At 49.3% G+C, this 14,479-nt stretch overlaps 7 protein-coding genes across 7 annotated transcripts; 3 read left to right on the plus strand and 4 right to left on the minus strand.

Annotated features, from left to right (window-relative positions):
* Positions 1 to 1,124: 1,124 nt before the first annotated feature.
* FTJAE_10960 (glutathione S-transferase II) lies at positions 1,125 to 1,799 on the minus strand (the record flags this gene model as incomplete). Its single annotated transcript, XM_037343853.1, has 1 exon — positions 1,125 to 1,799. The coding sequence occupies one exon, from the start codon at positions 1,797 to 1,799 to the stop codon at positions 1,125 to 1,127; it is 675 nt and encodes a 224-aa protein (XP_037201953.1).
* A 650-nt stretch (positions 1,800 to 2,449) lies between these two features.
* On the minus strand, positions 2,450 to 3,449 carry FTJAE_10961 (3-oxoacyl-reductase; the record flags this gene model as incomplete). The annotated part of the gene is made up of 5 exons (XM_037343854.1): positions 2,450 to 2,677; positions 2,727 to 2,785; positions 2,843 to 3,061; positions 3,117 to 3,350; positions 3,404 to 3,449. The coding sequence occupies 5 exons, from the start codon at positions 3,447 to 3,449 to the stop codon at positions 2,450 to 2,452; spliced, it is 786 nt and encodes a 261-aa protein (XP_037201954.1).
* A 1,662-nt stretch (positions 3,450 to 5,111) lies between these two features.
* Positions 5,112 to 6,320, plus strand: FTJAE_10962 (BDH1-stereospecific (2R 3R)-2 3-butanediol dehydrogenase; the record flags this gene model as incomplete). Its single annotated transcript, XM_037343855.1, has 4 exons — positions 5,112 to 5,195; positions 5,244 to 5,277; positions 5,324 to 5,966; positions 6,014 to 6,320. 4 exons carry the CDS (start codon positions 5,112 to 5,114, stop codon positions 6,318 to 6,320), a joined length of 1,068 nt encoding a protein of 355 aa, XP_037201955.1.
* A 22-nt stretch (positions 6,321 to 6,342) lies between these two features.
* FTJAE_10963 (Aquaporin PIP-type) lies at positions 6,343 to 7,466 on the minus strand (the record flags this gene model as incomplete). The annotated part of the gene is made up of 3 exons (XM_037343856.1): positions 6,343 to 6,396; positions 6,478 to 7,136; positions 7,187 to 7,466. The coding sequence occupies 3 exons, from the start codon at positions 7,464 to 7,466 to the stop codon at positions 6,343 to 6,345; spliced, it is 993 nt and encodes a 330-aa protein (XP_037201956.1).
* An 856-nt stretch (positions 7,467 to 8,322) lies between these two features.
* Positions 8,323 to 9,991, plus strand: FTJAE_10964 (benzoate 4-monooxygenase cytochrome P450; the record flags this gene model as incomplete). The annotated part of the gene is made up of 4 exons (XM_037343857.1): positions 8,323 to 8,631; positions 8,690 to 9,477; positions 9,532 to 9,847; positions 9,899 to 9,991. 4 exons carry the CDS (start codon positions 8,323 to 8,325, stop codon positions 9,989 to 9,991), a joined length of 1,506 nt encoding a protein of 501 aa, XP_037201957.1.
* A 466-nt stretch (positions 9,992 to 10,457) lies between these two features.
* On the minus strand, positions 10,458 to 11,656 carry FTJAE_10965 (sterigmatocystin biosynthesis lipase esterase STCI; the record flags this gene model as incomplete). The annotated part of the gene is made up of 4 exons (XM_037343858.1): positions 10,458 to 10,762; positions 10,811 to 11,084; positions 11,139 to 11,517; positions 11,577 to 11,656. 4 exons carry the CDS (start codon positions 11,654 to 11,656, stop codon positions 10,458 to 10,460), a joined length of 1,038 nt encoding a protein of 345 aa, XP_037201958.1.
* Positions 11,657 to 12,007: 351 nt separating this feature from the next.
* FTJAE_10966 (uncharacterized protein) lies at positions 12,008 to 14,234 on the plus strand (the record flags this gene model as incomplete). The annotated part of the gene is made up of 5 exons (XM_037343859.1): positions 12,008 to 12,084; positions 12,143 to 12,156; positions 12,203 to 12,325; positions 12,379 to 13,524; positions 13,864 to 14,234. The coding sequence occupies 5 exons, from the start codon at positions 12,008 to 12,010 to the stop codon at positions 14,232 to 14,234; spliced, it is 1,731 nt and encodes a 576-aa protein (XP_037201959.1).
* Between the last annotated feature and the right edge of the window lie 245 nt (positions 14,235 to 14,479).

A 14,479-nucleotide genomic window follows, 5' to 3' on the forward strand; every position in this document is an offset into this window, starting at 1 on the left:
TGTCTGAGCGCTGCTTTGGCGTCGTTGGCACATGCTCAGAGTGATCCGATAACAGCATTCGACAGGAAAGTTCCCTCTCAAATAGACCTCGGCTGCATACCTGTCAAAGCATTGCACTAAACTGATGGTAAATTTGGCAATTGGTGCCTGTGATCTTGTCAAAAGCCCTGAGAAGAGTCTGTTTGTAAGATGTACAACAGATTGATAACATTACACACCAAAACATTATGTCCGAGTGGGACCGTAGATGTCGGCCCGCTTGCTGATCCTGACGGATCGACTTGGCGCCAATGCCAGGGAAATAAGCATGGATTCTTGAAACAGCATGTGAGATTTGTGGTGAGAGAAACCGCAAGTGTCGCGCGCTTGAACTGCTATGCACAACTGGCCGGAACAGCAGTAAGAGACGACATTGATCAGCACATACATGCCTACTGAACCTGCTGTACCGCTTCTGCAAATCCGGACGTGGCTTTGCCTCTCTGTACATGTACAGATGAAGAAGGCCATGGATTGAAAGACGCCCCAATCTCAATGTAGTTAGAACCTTTTTGATCAGCCCCAAGGCCCCCTGAGCTTGCAAGCCATCATCTCTTTTCAGCTAGAAGCGCCAACCAACCACCTTCTGAGATAGGAAACAGGTTCCAGTGGCTGACGGACGCACACGCAACCAGAAACTTGCGCTACTGAAAATTCTGGAGCGCCAGGGGCAAATGCTCCAGGGAAATGACTCGAGGCAATAAATGGCTTAGATCAACTTCAGGAAGGTCATTATCGAGGCTTTGCCGATTGGAAGTGTTTGTCAGATGGGCAATTTGCGGCTGAGACATGTGGCTGAATGTTTCTATTTGCTTATGACAACTTGAACGGGGAGGATGAGTCCATATACGCGGTCGTCGCGAGACAGCGAGTGAATCCCGCTTCCTAATACGTATCAACCAAGCATTTCCCTTCCAGTCCTTTGACTGATGGGTACTCTCATTTTCAAGTCCAGTATCATGAAGCAATTCCTAGCATATGCGTTCCGCACGACGAAGGTTTTCCGAAAGATAGCTAGAGATGATTGAGTTTTTATTTCGAAGAATCTAAGTCCCCTTTACATCGATTTATGCTTCTTTGTGGGTCTAGACCTCCTCCCCAGCCTTGATCTTCTCATATGCTTGCTTCACCTCAGGCAACGCCTGAACGCGGTCCAACCAAGCCTTCACCTTGGGATAATCATTCAAGCTCAAACCAGCATACTCGTACTGTCTCAACCAAGGCTCAAAATGAAAGTCGACGACATTCGGCTTATCCCCAGCCAAGATCCAGTTTCCTCCGTGTTTCTTCAGCTGCTCCTCCAAAACTCCAAAGCATCGGTATGCCTGGGCTTGATATCTCTCATATGCGTTCTCATTCTTGACGTTGTTGTAATGACGGAACCAATTGCACTGACCAAGGAATGGTCCCAGAGTGCTGACAAGGAAGCTGGTCCATGCGTCGACATCAGCTCGTCCTTGCTCGCCTGCTTCCTGTCGTGCGCCGAACTTGTTCTCAGTGTCGTAGACGCGGAGGATGTAGTTTATGCAGGCCAGGCTTTCCCAGCTGGTGACGTTGGTGTTGGGATCTTCCAAGGCCGGAACGCGGCCATTGGGGTTGATCTTGAGGAAGCGCCCACCCTTGACGCCATTGGGTGCATCTCCAAACTGCCAGAGCTTGACGGTATATGGAATGTTAAGGGCCTCAAGGAGGATGGCGACCTTGAAGGGGTTGGGGCCGGTGGTATGAGCGTGGAGAATGAGGGGCTTGATAGAAGACATGTTGGATATTGATTGTTGAGTTTTGAGAATACGACCTTCTTAGATAGAGCGGTTCGTTGATATGCCTGGTTGGCAGGGTGCTGGGGACGATCTTATATACTTGTTGGAGGGAACACGAAGTCTAGAAGCTACTGCTGGTGGAGATGATTTGAAATCACGTCTCAAACGACGTTATGAGGTTTCACTGGTACTATCCCGACCCATCTCGTCAATGCCAACGAAGAATTGGTAACGATGATTGGTGGACTGCAACATCATGACGACGGTAGTGGAGATGAATGGGGTCGCTGCGACTAAAATGGGGTTGGAGGCCAATACATCAGGTATCTACTTTCAGCTGCGAAGCCATTCATTCATCTAGCATCCAGCAGCTCACAGAAATTGCCAACTTGAACGTGCAAAAAGGTTGATTGGACCGCAGCAACAAAGGTCAAAAAGATGGTACAAGTGGAATCTAACCACCGAAGTTGGACGAACAGGGAATCGAACCCTGGACCACTCCCAGATTATTCTGATGAATCATGCTAAGGGAGTATTATACCACTAAACCATTCGCCCGTACGATTTCTGATTGGTTGAATACTTCTGCACTGTTGAGCTATATGATTGAACCTCAGTGGAAGAGAACTCCATTACAGCGACAGCTACGACTAATTGATGACATATCCACCGTCAACCATCATCGCAGCTCCTTGAACAAAACTGGCTTTGCTACTAGCAAGAAACAATATGCAATCAGCAACTTCCTGCGGGCTGCCCATGCGTCCCATCGGAGCGATGTTGATGGCAGGACTCAAGACATCAGCTTGAGGCCGGGTCATCGCTGTATCGATGAGACCAGGACAAACGGCGTTGACACGGATGAGATCCTTGGAGTACTATGCAAGTCAGTAATGTTACCAAGTCCGGTGTTAGCGAGACGCATACATCTATGGCATCGCATCTTGTCATGCTGATCACAGCTGCTTTGCTCCCACAATATGCCGCTGTAGTTGACAATTGTTAATTATGGGTTCAGATCCGAAGCTTATATCGACACTTACGTGCTGCTGGACGGCCAACCACTCCCAGTTGCGAGGCAATGTTGACGATGCTTCCTCGAACTCCAGGTCTTCCGTCATGAGTAGGCAGAGGGTCTTGCTTGAGCATACATTTAATGGCAGCGCGAGATGATAGCCAACATCCCCGATAGTTGACATTGTTGATCATATCAAACTCTTCAATTGAAGACTCATGAGACCTCTTGTTATTACTCAACACGCCTATGATACGATCAGTCATTAACAAGCCAATGTTCAACATCGGCACAGCTCTTACCAGCACCATTGACAACATAGTCTACTCTGCCAAATTTTTTGATGGTTTCACTGTAGAGGTTCTCGATATCTGCCTCTTTGGAAATGTCTGTTGGTACCGCCAGGACCTGAACATCCTGGAAGGTTTCTTTAATGGTGGCTTCTGTATCGCCGAGTTTTTCGGCATCGCGGTCGACTATAACGATTTTCTTACATCCCTCCCGTGCAAAGGATAGAGCTGTCTCACGTCCAATACCTTGCATGTTGTTAGCCGAATTGCAAAGGCCGGCGAGGTCACAAGGTTCTTACCTGAGGCAGCCCCAGTCACGAGCGCGACGCCATTGAAGATCGACATGGCAATGTGAGAACTTGTTGACAGCGGTTCGGAATGATACCAGATCGAATTGGGGGGACTCTTTACGTGTCTATACCGGCGTAGTTCTTATCTCACAGTTACAGTAGCATAGGTGCCGACCGAGATGGATACCAGACAAGGGGGCGCTAAGCTCCAACATTATCGTTATCGGCGGTATCTTATCTTAGAAGTGGAGCTACTCCAACAGATGGAGTGAGTTGGAGTCGCCCTCCAAGACCTTCGACCAATCGACCTGGTGCAGGGTAGGGGCGCTGTCAAGAGTACTGTATGTTCAGTTTTAACACGCATACATCAATCATCAGGTTACGAAACGTTTTCATATCTATTAAATCGATGAGATCATCACGTATCGTGCTCTGGAATTCACCTCGAACCAATTGTATCAGCTACTGCCGATGTGTTGAGTATTCGCTGGAAGCATGAGTCGGTGGAACATGACGTTTGTTACGCTGGCTAAGAACTTTCGTCAACAACTCAACGACGCATTGCTTGTTGATCTGGACAAAAAGTCAATCAACTACATTTACGAAACGACTATGTTTTTGGCCTTTGTGCTAAGCTCACTTCTATCTATAAAGGGGTTCTATCGACGCTGTTACAGTTTCATCTGACACTCAGAATTGCTTCTAAGTTCATGCACAACAATTGGTCAGACGAGCGACAAGATCAGCCTCATTTGAAGATCATATCCTGATGTCAATCGCTTATCAAAGACCGTTATCTGACAGCTCGATAACGAGATATTGATGGGTCCCGCGTCACACCACTGCACAGTCATACACACAATTTGACAGGAGACTCCACCGCGGCCAAGACGTAGCGAGGCGGAAACGAGCCATATCCCCATTTTTGGGTGCGAGATCGGCTTTCTTGCGGAAACCCATTTCTAGAAAGAGCCGCAAGTAAACTCCAGTATCTCTAACATCGTCGCTCTGTATTTCCGAGATCTTGGGAAACTCTGTGTGATGCGCGACGCGTCTCCCGTGAAAGACATGAGACGTCGAACTGCCCATCAACGCGACGCACCAAAGAGATGGGACACAGATACTGTGCCGCGCCATGGTTGTCCTATTGCCCTTTCTTGACCAAACGATCATCCTCAAGAGAGCGAATTATCGACATGGCATTCCCATCTCATCCGCATCCACAATCTGCCGTCTTCCTCCTTCTACGTTGACAAGTTAGCGCACGATCGGCTCCGACAATTGGAATCGGCTCAGGCCCCGCTTGACCAGATTCAGACTCTCTCAAATCCGGGGAAAGGGTCAAAGGAAGACGAAACAAGTAAGATCATCCGTTTCCCCCGCATTTGAACTCTCTAGGCAGTTACATTAAGCAAAACACACGAATTAAAACGAAGTATTTTGATGCATGAAGAGTGAGATTCTGTGCTTGCGGCTGCATTGCGGAACTCGTGATGCGGATCCCCCATGTCGGATGGTGGGGCACTGAACTGACTTGATCGTACGTGACCTTGAACCTGGGAGTTATATAAAGAGCCTGCTGATCGCCATCTCTTGACCAGAGGAAAAGAGAAATTGGAAGATTATGAGACTACCGACTGCTACATTTACAAAACTTTTGAATCAACAATTCCGTGGGCCTGTATCCAGGAACATACATCGGTCTTTCTACGGCACCATGAGAGCTGCTAGGTATTACGGCATCAAGGACATTCGTGTCGAGCAGGTCCCTGAGCCTACAGTGCAGCCGGGACAAGTAAAGGTAAATACCTTCCACAATACGCTTGAATGTAGATACTAATAAAGACAGGTTTCCCCTAAGTTTGTTGGCATTTGCGGCACAGGTAAGAAGCAAGAGCTAAGGCCCGGCCACATGCTGACAGGTACCAGATCTACACGAATATCTCGGAGGACCCAACTTCTGCCCAACCAAGCCTCACCCTCTCACATCAGAAAGTATCCCCGTGACACTCGGCCATGAATTCTCAGGAATCATCTCCGAAGTTGGGCCCGGCGTAACCGGCTTCGAAGTAGGTCAGCCCTGCGCAATCCAACCAACCCTCTTCTGCGGCCACTGCGCAGCATGCCACACCAGCGCAGAGAACGTCTGCCATACCGGCGGTTTCCTCGGACTCTCCGGTGGCGGTGGCGGTCTTTCCGAGTCAGTCTGTGTGAATGCAACGCACGTCTTTGCGCTGCCAAAAGATCTACCCCTCGAGATCGGAGCACTTGTGGAGCCACTTTCTGTAGCTTGGCATGCCATGTCTGCAGCACCTGAGATCAACGAAAATTCCAAGGTTGCAATTTTGGGCGGTGGACCAATTGGTTTGGCGATGATTTTGTGCTTGAAGGCCAAGGGGGTTAGTGAGATCATTGTCTCTGAAGTTGCTTCGTCGAGACAAGAGTTTGCAAGGCAGTTCGGTGCAACCACGGTTGTGAACCCAATCAAAGAGGACCTCAAAGAGATCGCTCTTGGCTTGACTGGTGGTTTGGGTGCTGATGTTGTTTTCGATTGCGCCGGTGTACCGGCGAGGTGAGTTTTCTTACGCTAAACTCTGTGAACATACTAACAGTTATTAGTGTCAAGGGTGCTTTCGAGGTTGTGAGAACAAGAGGCACTGTTGTAAACATCGCAATCTGGGAGAAGGAGATCCCGTTCAACCCTAATTGGTTGACTTTTAAGGAGAGTGCCTACAAATCTGTTCTGGGATACCAACGGGAGGACTTCCAAGCGGTCATTGATAATCTCGCTTCTGGGGCAATCAAGCCTCACCAGATGATCACCAGAAAAATCAAGATGGAGAATATTGTTGAGGATGGTATCAATGCGTTGATCACAGATAAGGACAACCAAGTTAAGATTCTGGTGGATGTCAATGCCAAATGATTGGCAACGGTGCAAGAAGGAGTTAGTGGAGTTTGAGCATGTTGTGCAATAGCAAGTAGCCTTGAATGATAGTTTTCTATTTGAAGTAACAAAGTGATTGGTTTTCTAACTTTTACTGCCTCACTTCCGTCCACGGCGGGATAAAGTAATAACATACCCCATGGGCCAGACAAGCAATTCCATCAGCAACCCAATGTATCCAATGCCAGGTCGGAAAACGACTTCCGACAAAGGCGCCCATACATCTCGCGGGATTTAGCCCTGCACCGCCATATCCATATCGCGCGAAAGCACTGGCAAAGCTCATGGTCCCGACACTCAATCCCACCATGAAAGGTCCCAGCGCTGGGCCAATGATCTTGGCTTGTCGAGGGTCCAGACCAACTCCAAAAGCGAGGAACAGGAGAAGGGTAGCTGATACTAGCTCGACGACAAATATCTCCTTTGGCGGGACGATATCCGTCAAGAGCCAGCATCCGCCGACTTTGAAGTCTCGACCTCCCCAACTTGCCCTGACTAATAAGCCAGCCAGGGCCCCGCCGCCGATCTGAGCTGCGACGTAGAGTATCAAACGTGGCAGTGAACATAATCGAGCGCAGAAAGTCGCAAAGGTAATGAGAGGGTTGAAATGAGCACCGGAAATCGCACCGAACGATGTGATGAAGAGCGTTATGAAGATCAGGTTCGTTATACCGCCAATGAGAGGCCCCAGGAAAGCAGCATTGTCAAAGCTCCCAAATCGTTGTGTCGGGGCTGCTGGAGCAGTATCCGGTGAAATGTTCACCCATATCGTGATGTACACGAACAGCAAAGTGCCTGCTGCGGGTCAGTTGAGAAACTTGAGGCTGATCGATGAAGTATGGTACCAATTCCTTCAATAAGCGCCGCTTTCCACAAATCCAGATTTTTAATCGGACGCATGTCCATCAACTCCCGGAAAGACATGTGCGGCGTCGCATCTGGTGCATGATGCAGTAAATGGTCGTCTTCGGAAGTTCCTCCTTCGACAACGTACGCTTGATTGGCACCTAGTCTTCCAGCGAAAGGTTGGCTGTACCTTCGATAATGAGGACCTGAAGGCTCTGAGCTAGGTCTGGCTTCGACATCGCTGCTGTCGCGTGCCTTCCGGCGGTTCGTCACTGCCATGATTGCAATGATCCGTGATTCAACACTGGGTTCGCAGTGAATGAGTCCTGAGATATTTCAAGGTAGACATTGTCATCTGGTTAGGTAATGTGTGCATGACAACAGCGGCCGCTCCCTGTTGGATGTAGCGAGGTTTCGCCGATATTGCATTGTAATGAGGTTTGAGATCTTACGAGAGCCGCCAGTAGCGTCTTACACATACTGACAATTGCTGACCAACGCTTACAGAATGTGGGCATCAGCCGAGGCATGTTGGTGTTGGCCAGATTCACATCTCATTGGGTCATAGTAAAGTGTGCCATAATTAGCGCCGTTCCGGGACGGCCAGAGTTGAAATCCGATTTCATCAAGTCCGTTTCCTCTGCCACTTTGTTGGCGATGTCGTCATTGGCCTAGCTTGATATAATAGAATCCATCTCGATGACAATTCTGGATTCGAATGAAAAATGCGGGGAAAGTGTGGGGGTAGGGGGTCCTCTCGATACGAAATTCGCTGTATCCTGCCTGGTTGCGCACGGCACATCGGCGATACTTTCACCGACCTCTCTATTTCGCCTACAGTCAAATCCGTCCGACATGTCTAGTAGCTGACTTTGAACAAAGTGATATCCGTGTGATGATCCGCCCTTTTTGACGATCTCTTCACTCTCGAATAACGTTAGTAGGCGGCAAAGCAGCACGGCAATCATCAGGCTTTGACAAGATCAGCTTTAACACAATAACTGAAAAGGATGGACCCTCTGTGACGAGACACATAAAGTCCCATTGTCCTACACTTCAATTCCTCATCCACGCACAAGTTTACCCTCATTTTCTTCTCAGCCTCTTATCAATGGAATAATTCAACCCGTTGAACATGACGTATCTTTCCAGCACCTCCCCGGTGACCGTCGCAATTGTTGCGAGCACCGTACTCGTTCTGTCGCTTTTTGTAACACTGTTCCGACGCTACTGGACACTGCGGCATATACCTGGACCTTTCCTCGCATCCTGCACAGATTTGTGGGCAGCGATAAGGGTATGGCGAGGCAAATACTATCAGGACATGCTCGAAGAATGGCACGCCAAGTATGGTCCTGTTGTGCGAGCAGGTCCTAACCGAGTTTCATTTGCCGATCCGGATGCAATTCCAGAGATTTATGGTACTTCCCTGATTTACCCAAAAGTAATTTCACCCTTGCAATGACCTCTAACTCGAGTATGATGCTGATCCTGTGCTGCAGTCGGACTCCTACCGTCCTATGGAGGCCCTGGCCAAGGGCGACACAGTGCACAGTATCATCACCGTTCGTGATGAGAAACGCGTCACGGGTATAAAGCGGCACGTCGGTGGAGGCTTCTCACAGACCCAGTGGCTCAAGCAAGAAGACCAGATGGACGGAACGATCAGTGCACTCCTGACTCAGCTTCACAAAAGACCCGCAGGCATCGTCATCCCGCTGCGCGAATGGCTGGGCTTCTGGTCATTCGATACCTTGACCTCTCTAGCCTTTAGCAAAACCCGAGGCTACTTGCAAGCTGGCGCAGATGTAGACAGTATCTTTCCCAGCGCGGCCGGACGTTTCAGACACTGGAGAACCTGGGCGCTGGCGCCGCAATTGGAATCCCTGCTGTTGAAGAATTGGTTTATGCAGAGGGCACAAACGACTTCGACTCCCATCGCACAATTGGCTATGGAAAGGATCCGAGATCGAAGTGCAGAGGAAAAGAATGAGACAGGGAGAGATCTTCTGGGAAGATATTTGGCTGCAAGTCAAGCGGCTCCCGACGTGATTAGGCCGAAAGATGTGATTGCTCTGACTATTACGACCATTCATGCAGGACCGGAGACCACGGCTATCATTTCTGCGATGGCGCTCAGTATGGTGCTCGGAAGCAAAAACTCAGAGTTCTTTCGGAAGTTGGAGAAGGAGATTCTGGATGCAGAGCTCCCGGTAGGTGAGAACGGCGCAATCGCTTTCAAAGACGTGGAGCATCTGCCGTATCTGGATGCGGTGATAAGGGAGACACTGTGAGTGAACTCTGTCCTGCTAACGATGGGTGACCTTCAGCTAACAGTCTCTAGCCGATGGTCTATCAACCCCAATGTTAACTCCAGAACCATCAACACGCCTGGAGGCGTCACCATATGCGACACCTTCATCCCTGAAGGCACAGACGTCATGGTATCCTCTCATGACATCAGAAACTCCACGCGGATGTTCGGTCCTGATGCTAGCGTCTACAACCCCGAGCGTTGGGTCCGCGCCGACGAGCAGAAGCATCGCGACATGGAGCGCTCAGCGATGGGGTTCAGTTGGGGAAGAAGAGTCTGCATGGGACAGCATTTGGCGAGGATCGAGATGAAGAAGTTGATTGCCAGCTTGATTAATGCCTTTGAGGTGAGTTGTTCTGACGAGCTGGATGGGATTTGGGCTGACTTTAGTGAATAGATCGAGCCTGTGAAGGTGGGAGAAACGGGCAAGTGGGATGGGAATGCAATTGAGTTCAAATTGGAGGTGAAGTTGACGCCGAGAAAGGCGTGATGGAATGAGGCTTGCAGATGAGATGCACGACCGTGCTCGCGAACAGTAGTGTTTATAGCTCTATGTGATGTTTTAGTGTTTTAGTTTTGATTGCCAAAAGTGCTGTGTTAAACATATCTTCTTCCGCTCCTGCCCAAGTGATTTCATAATTGATCATTCCTCATGTTCTGTATAGTACGCATTTACTTGTACAGCCTCGCTTCCCGGTCCTCTAAAAGGAGTTCAGTAACTACTCGTCCTTCACCAAGTTTCACAGCCACACTTTTTGGTCCAGGATGCCGACACTTCTCAGAATGGACACTCAATGAGGTTTAAGTGAATAGTAATGGAAACGAACAGGCCAGCGGGAAATAATGGATATTCTCAATACCGGCCGTTCTGGCTATCATCTTACAACAGAAATTGTGATAGCTATACTGAAATTCCATGTTAGAACTAGATTATTTCTCATCCTTGCAGATCATTATCACAACTTTTGAAGTTTCGACCCATGCAATAACCACTTGATTCCCTCCACTATATCATTTGTTCTCTTTTCGACCTGTTTGTTCAGCTGAGGGAAAAACTCCCAGAAATGATGGGGCAGGCCAGGATACAAATCCAGCCGTGTGGAGATGCTGTCTTCCTGAAGAATTCGCTCGTAAATGATACTCTCGTCCCTCAGACCGTCAAGCCCGCAGACCTGAAAGTACGTGGGAGGAATTCCCGAGTGTCCTGATGGATGAACAGCAGGCACTGCAATCGGCGACGTCGGGTCTGGCTTATATGCAGCTGAAAATATCTTAGTCTCTCTCTAATACAATGACTCGTTGTTCTTACCAACGAATGCGCGAGCGAGTTCCTCTGGAGGTATAGTCACGTCTTTGTTCTGCTCATGGCTGACGTAGTCGTCCTTGTACTTCTCAGGGACGCATGGTGGAGGAAGAAGAGGTCCGACACCGAGAAACTGTCCAGTGACCTTTGCAGGAGATCCAAGGTCGCGGTTTAGATATACCACGCCGTTGGCAATGTTGGCTCCGGCGGAAGTGCCTCCGATGATGAGGCCTGCTGAAGGGGCCGCAGAGGGGTGAACTTGCGTAGGGTTTTGTGCAATCTACTGAAAGTCAGTTCCGTTAACAACAACAGGTGGCACAGAATAATTACATACCCATTGTAAAGCGTCAACCCCATCATGGATGGCCTGAGGGAATGGATGTTCTGGAGCAAGACGGTAGTCGAGACAGACTATGATGATACCAGCCTTGACCGCCAAGATTCTGTTGGACTCCATGTCATCATGGCGCGTGCCCAGACAGAAGCCGCCACCGTGGAAGAATAAAAAGATAGGAAGTTCATCTCCAGGGACGACATCTGATGGAGCATAAACATAGGCAAGAATACTGCTACCATCACGAACAGGTATCTCAATATCTCGCTCGGTCAAGTTCGGAGGAGGGCCTCCTAGTGCGTCTCGCGCCTCATTCTTGTGCTTGTTCGATGTGGCTCGAAGAGTTGGTATGTCGATATTGGCCGGAAGCGGCGGAGCGCTGGAGGACTTTAAGATCTGTTAGTGGGCATCGTTAGCGCTGTTCTTAAGGTATCGGACTTTTGGTGGGGGAGGGGACATGCCTCGAGAAACTCGGGGTCTGGCTGAGCGCTGGCGAGAATTTCCGAACTAGGAGCCATTTTGGACAGTTTAAAGGACATGTTAGACTCGAATCGGCCATGGTGAGCAATCGTCTTATGGGGAAATAAATACAGCTGTGTGCAAAGTGTCTAATGAGCCTCCACGTAATTCACCACGGTCATGAAAAGACCGTCTTTGACCGGGCCCACTACTGGAACTAACGAAGATGGCGTAACAAGGGCCCTCGGTTAAGGCCAATCAGCGGAAGAATCGGTAGATTGAGCTTCGGGTGCCCACATTCCCCCGCAAACGACAAATCTGGGGAGCATGCAACCTCCTCCAAACTCAACTCCATTCTACGTTGGATCGCGATACTCATCCATTGAACACAGATTCTATACGCCCCAAGCATGACACAAGACGAGGCGCAACGTACGACTCCACCTGAGACGTGGAAGGGCCACCGCGCCTGTTTCGAGTGCAGACGGTATGTGAGCCTTTCCGTACAGCTTCTCGATTGACGCAAGCTAATCCCCCCCAAACAGAAAGAAGACGCGATGTAGGTTACGACTTACAGATTCCGAGTGCGAACTGACGAGGCTCAGGTGACATGAGAAAACCCAACTGCGGTTTGTGTACAAGAACAGGCCAATCCTGCACATTTCCAACAAAGCGAAAGACGCCGCAACGACGTCGCCAGGAGAGCCAGATTGATTCACAGAAGCTCGGTACGGTCTAGGTATCCGCCGTGGGCATGGATGAATACTAATTTGTGGATCAGAGCGTCTCGTCAGCCTGCTTGAGTCAAGGTTAGGCGAAGGTCAAGACATCGACATGCTCTTATCGCAAACAGAGCAGCTTCCGAAAGTTAACGATATCCATACACCGAACTCGCTCGACAGAGAACATGACCAGCCTATGCGAGACGACAGTAACGATGAATCACAGCCAGAAATCATCGTACTGGGCACGAGCCTCGTTGGTGACGATTCAACCTCTCCGGCTTCGACTTTCCGCTCAACAGAAGCCGACGCACCTACCTGGCTAGGCATACCGGTGCCTGTATTGACCGACCTTGTTCACATCTTTTTCTCCAAAACCCAGGGATGGCTTCCGCTTCTTCATAGGCCACGATTCTTCGGCAGGTTCATGAAGAACGGCTCCTTTGATGACAGAAACCACTCCAACACTGAGGCATTGCTGCTCTGTGGCATGTTTGCCTTGGCAGCTCGCCACTCCACAAATTCATGGTTTCACGGCATTCCAGCACCAGACCGTGGACAAGCATTTATGGAGAAGGCCAATACATATTACGAAAAGTGCCAATCCGACCAAGCACCTAGTCTCGAGTATCTCCAAGGCTGCATCTTGCTAGCTGCTTACGAATACGCTTCGGGTCCATCGCACCGCGCCTGGATTCTGGCAGGCGTCTGTATTCGACTGGCCTACGACCTAAACCTGTGTAGCATGGACGAGCAGGATGAATCAGGCGACTGGTCAATTCTAGAAGAGCAGCGCCGTGCGTTTTGGATCACCTGGGAACTCGACACTTTTGGCTCCCTCATGTCTAGACGGCCAAGTTCGATAACCCGGTCACTGGTGATGGTCAAACTTCCGGTTAGCGATGAAGCATGGTTTGCTGACAGACCTGTGGTGTCGCCTGTTGTCGACCCAAGACCCAGTGAGGTATGGAAACTCCTTCTCGACTCCCCGAATCAGGACCCTCGGGCGTGGTTTCTCATAGCCAATATTCTCTTGAGTGTCGCGAGTGAATTTGCAGCAGGTCGGTTCACTTGTCAGCGGGATAAGGAGGAGCTTATTGATGCGATTACGTGCTTTTCACTTGCCATGTCACAGAGGTTTAACCTGGAGACTCTTGAGTTAGAGACGTCTTCTGGAGATGCGGCAAGGCATAACTGGATCATTGGTATGCATCTCATGTTGACTTGCTCTCGAACGACCATACAGGCCACCTTCAAGCCTGAACATCCAGAGACATTACGTTCGCCTCGTCATTTGTCTCGCATATTCTATCATTGGTATCCGGACTACATCCCTCTATGCCAGCCTTTCCTGGCATGCTGTCTGTTATCGGACCGAGCGTACCCGTCAAAGGATATGACTGATGCTTCATATACCGGATACCATAATAGTGAGCTAGTCAGCCTTGTGTTATCGCAGTATGCCACTGTGTGGAATCTTGCCTCAATTATAATAAGTACATATAGCTTGTTGATCTACATCCTTAAATACTGACTAGAGACAGATCTAAAAGCCTCGTTGATGCGCCGCGACAAGGACAACTCATTCGAGAAGCGATTTGCGTTATTCTTCCCTTCGCGGGTTCCCAATAATAGGAAAGATGACCAGCCAGCTGTAGCTGGAGGGCTCGATGTAGAGGAATTGGGGACTGAGAACCTATCAGCAGAAAGCAGTTCTGGTGACAGTGATCTCCAGCAACTTCTTCAGCCGACGGAATTAGGAGATGCAGAGACTTTGATGACAGAACTTGCCAATATGGCCGGGAGGGGGTTACCAAGATACGTTCCAGGAGACACTCAACCTGATTGGAACAGCGGCATTTCTCTCAATTTCCTTGACGAGGATCATCAGCATCTCAATTACCTACAGTTGTGATAGAGGTGGGACGGGACATGCTTGAGGACGCAAATGAGCTATGATGCACATGTAGATGAATTATTGAAGTAATGGTGACGCATGTGAAATCATTTACAGAAAGCCAACACCTTATTTGCTGTGAAGGTGATTCCGAGCGCTTGAGATGCACTGTTGGTTTTGACAGAATTTGTCCTTGATCCAATATAGCGGTAGTTAAAAGGGTCATAACTGCGAGCTCGGAATGGGCGTGACTGGAGACGGTT

This window comes from Fusarium tjaetaba (genome assembly GCF_013396195.1).
Source record: "Fusarium tjaetaba strain NRRL 66243 chromosome Unknown NRRL66243_c0000264, whole genome shotgun sequence".
Classification (NCBI taxonomy): Eukaryota; Fungi; Ascomycota; class Sordariomycetes; order Hypocreales; family Nectriaceae; genus Fusarium; species Fusarium tjaetaba.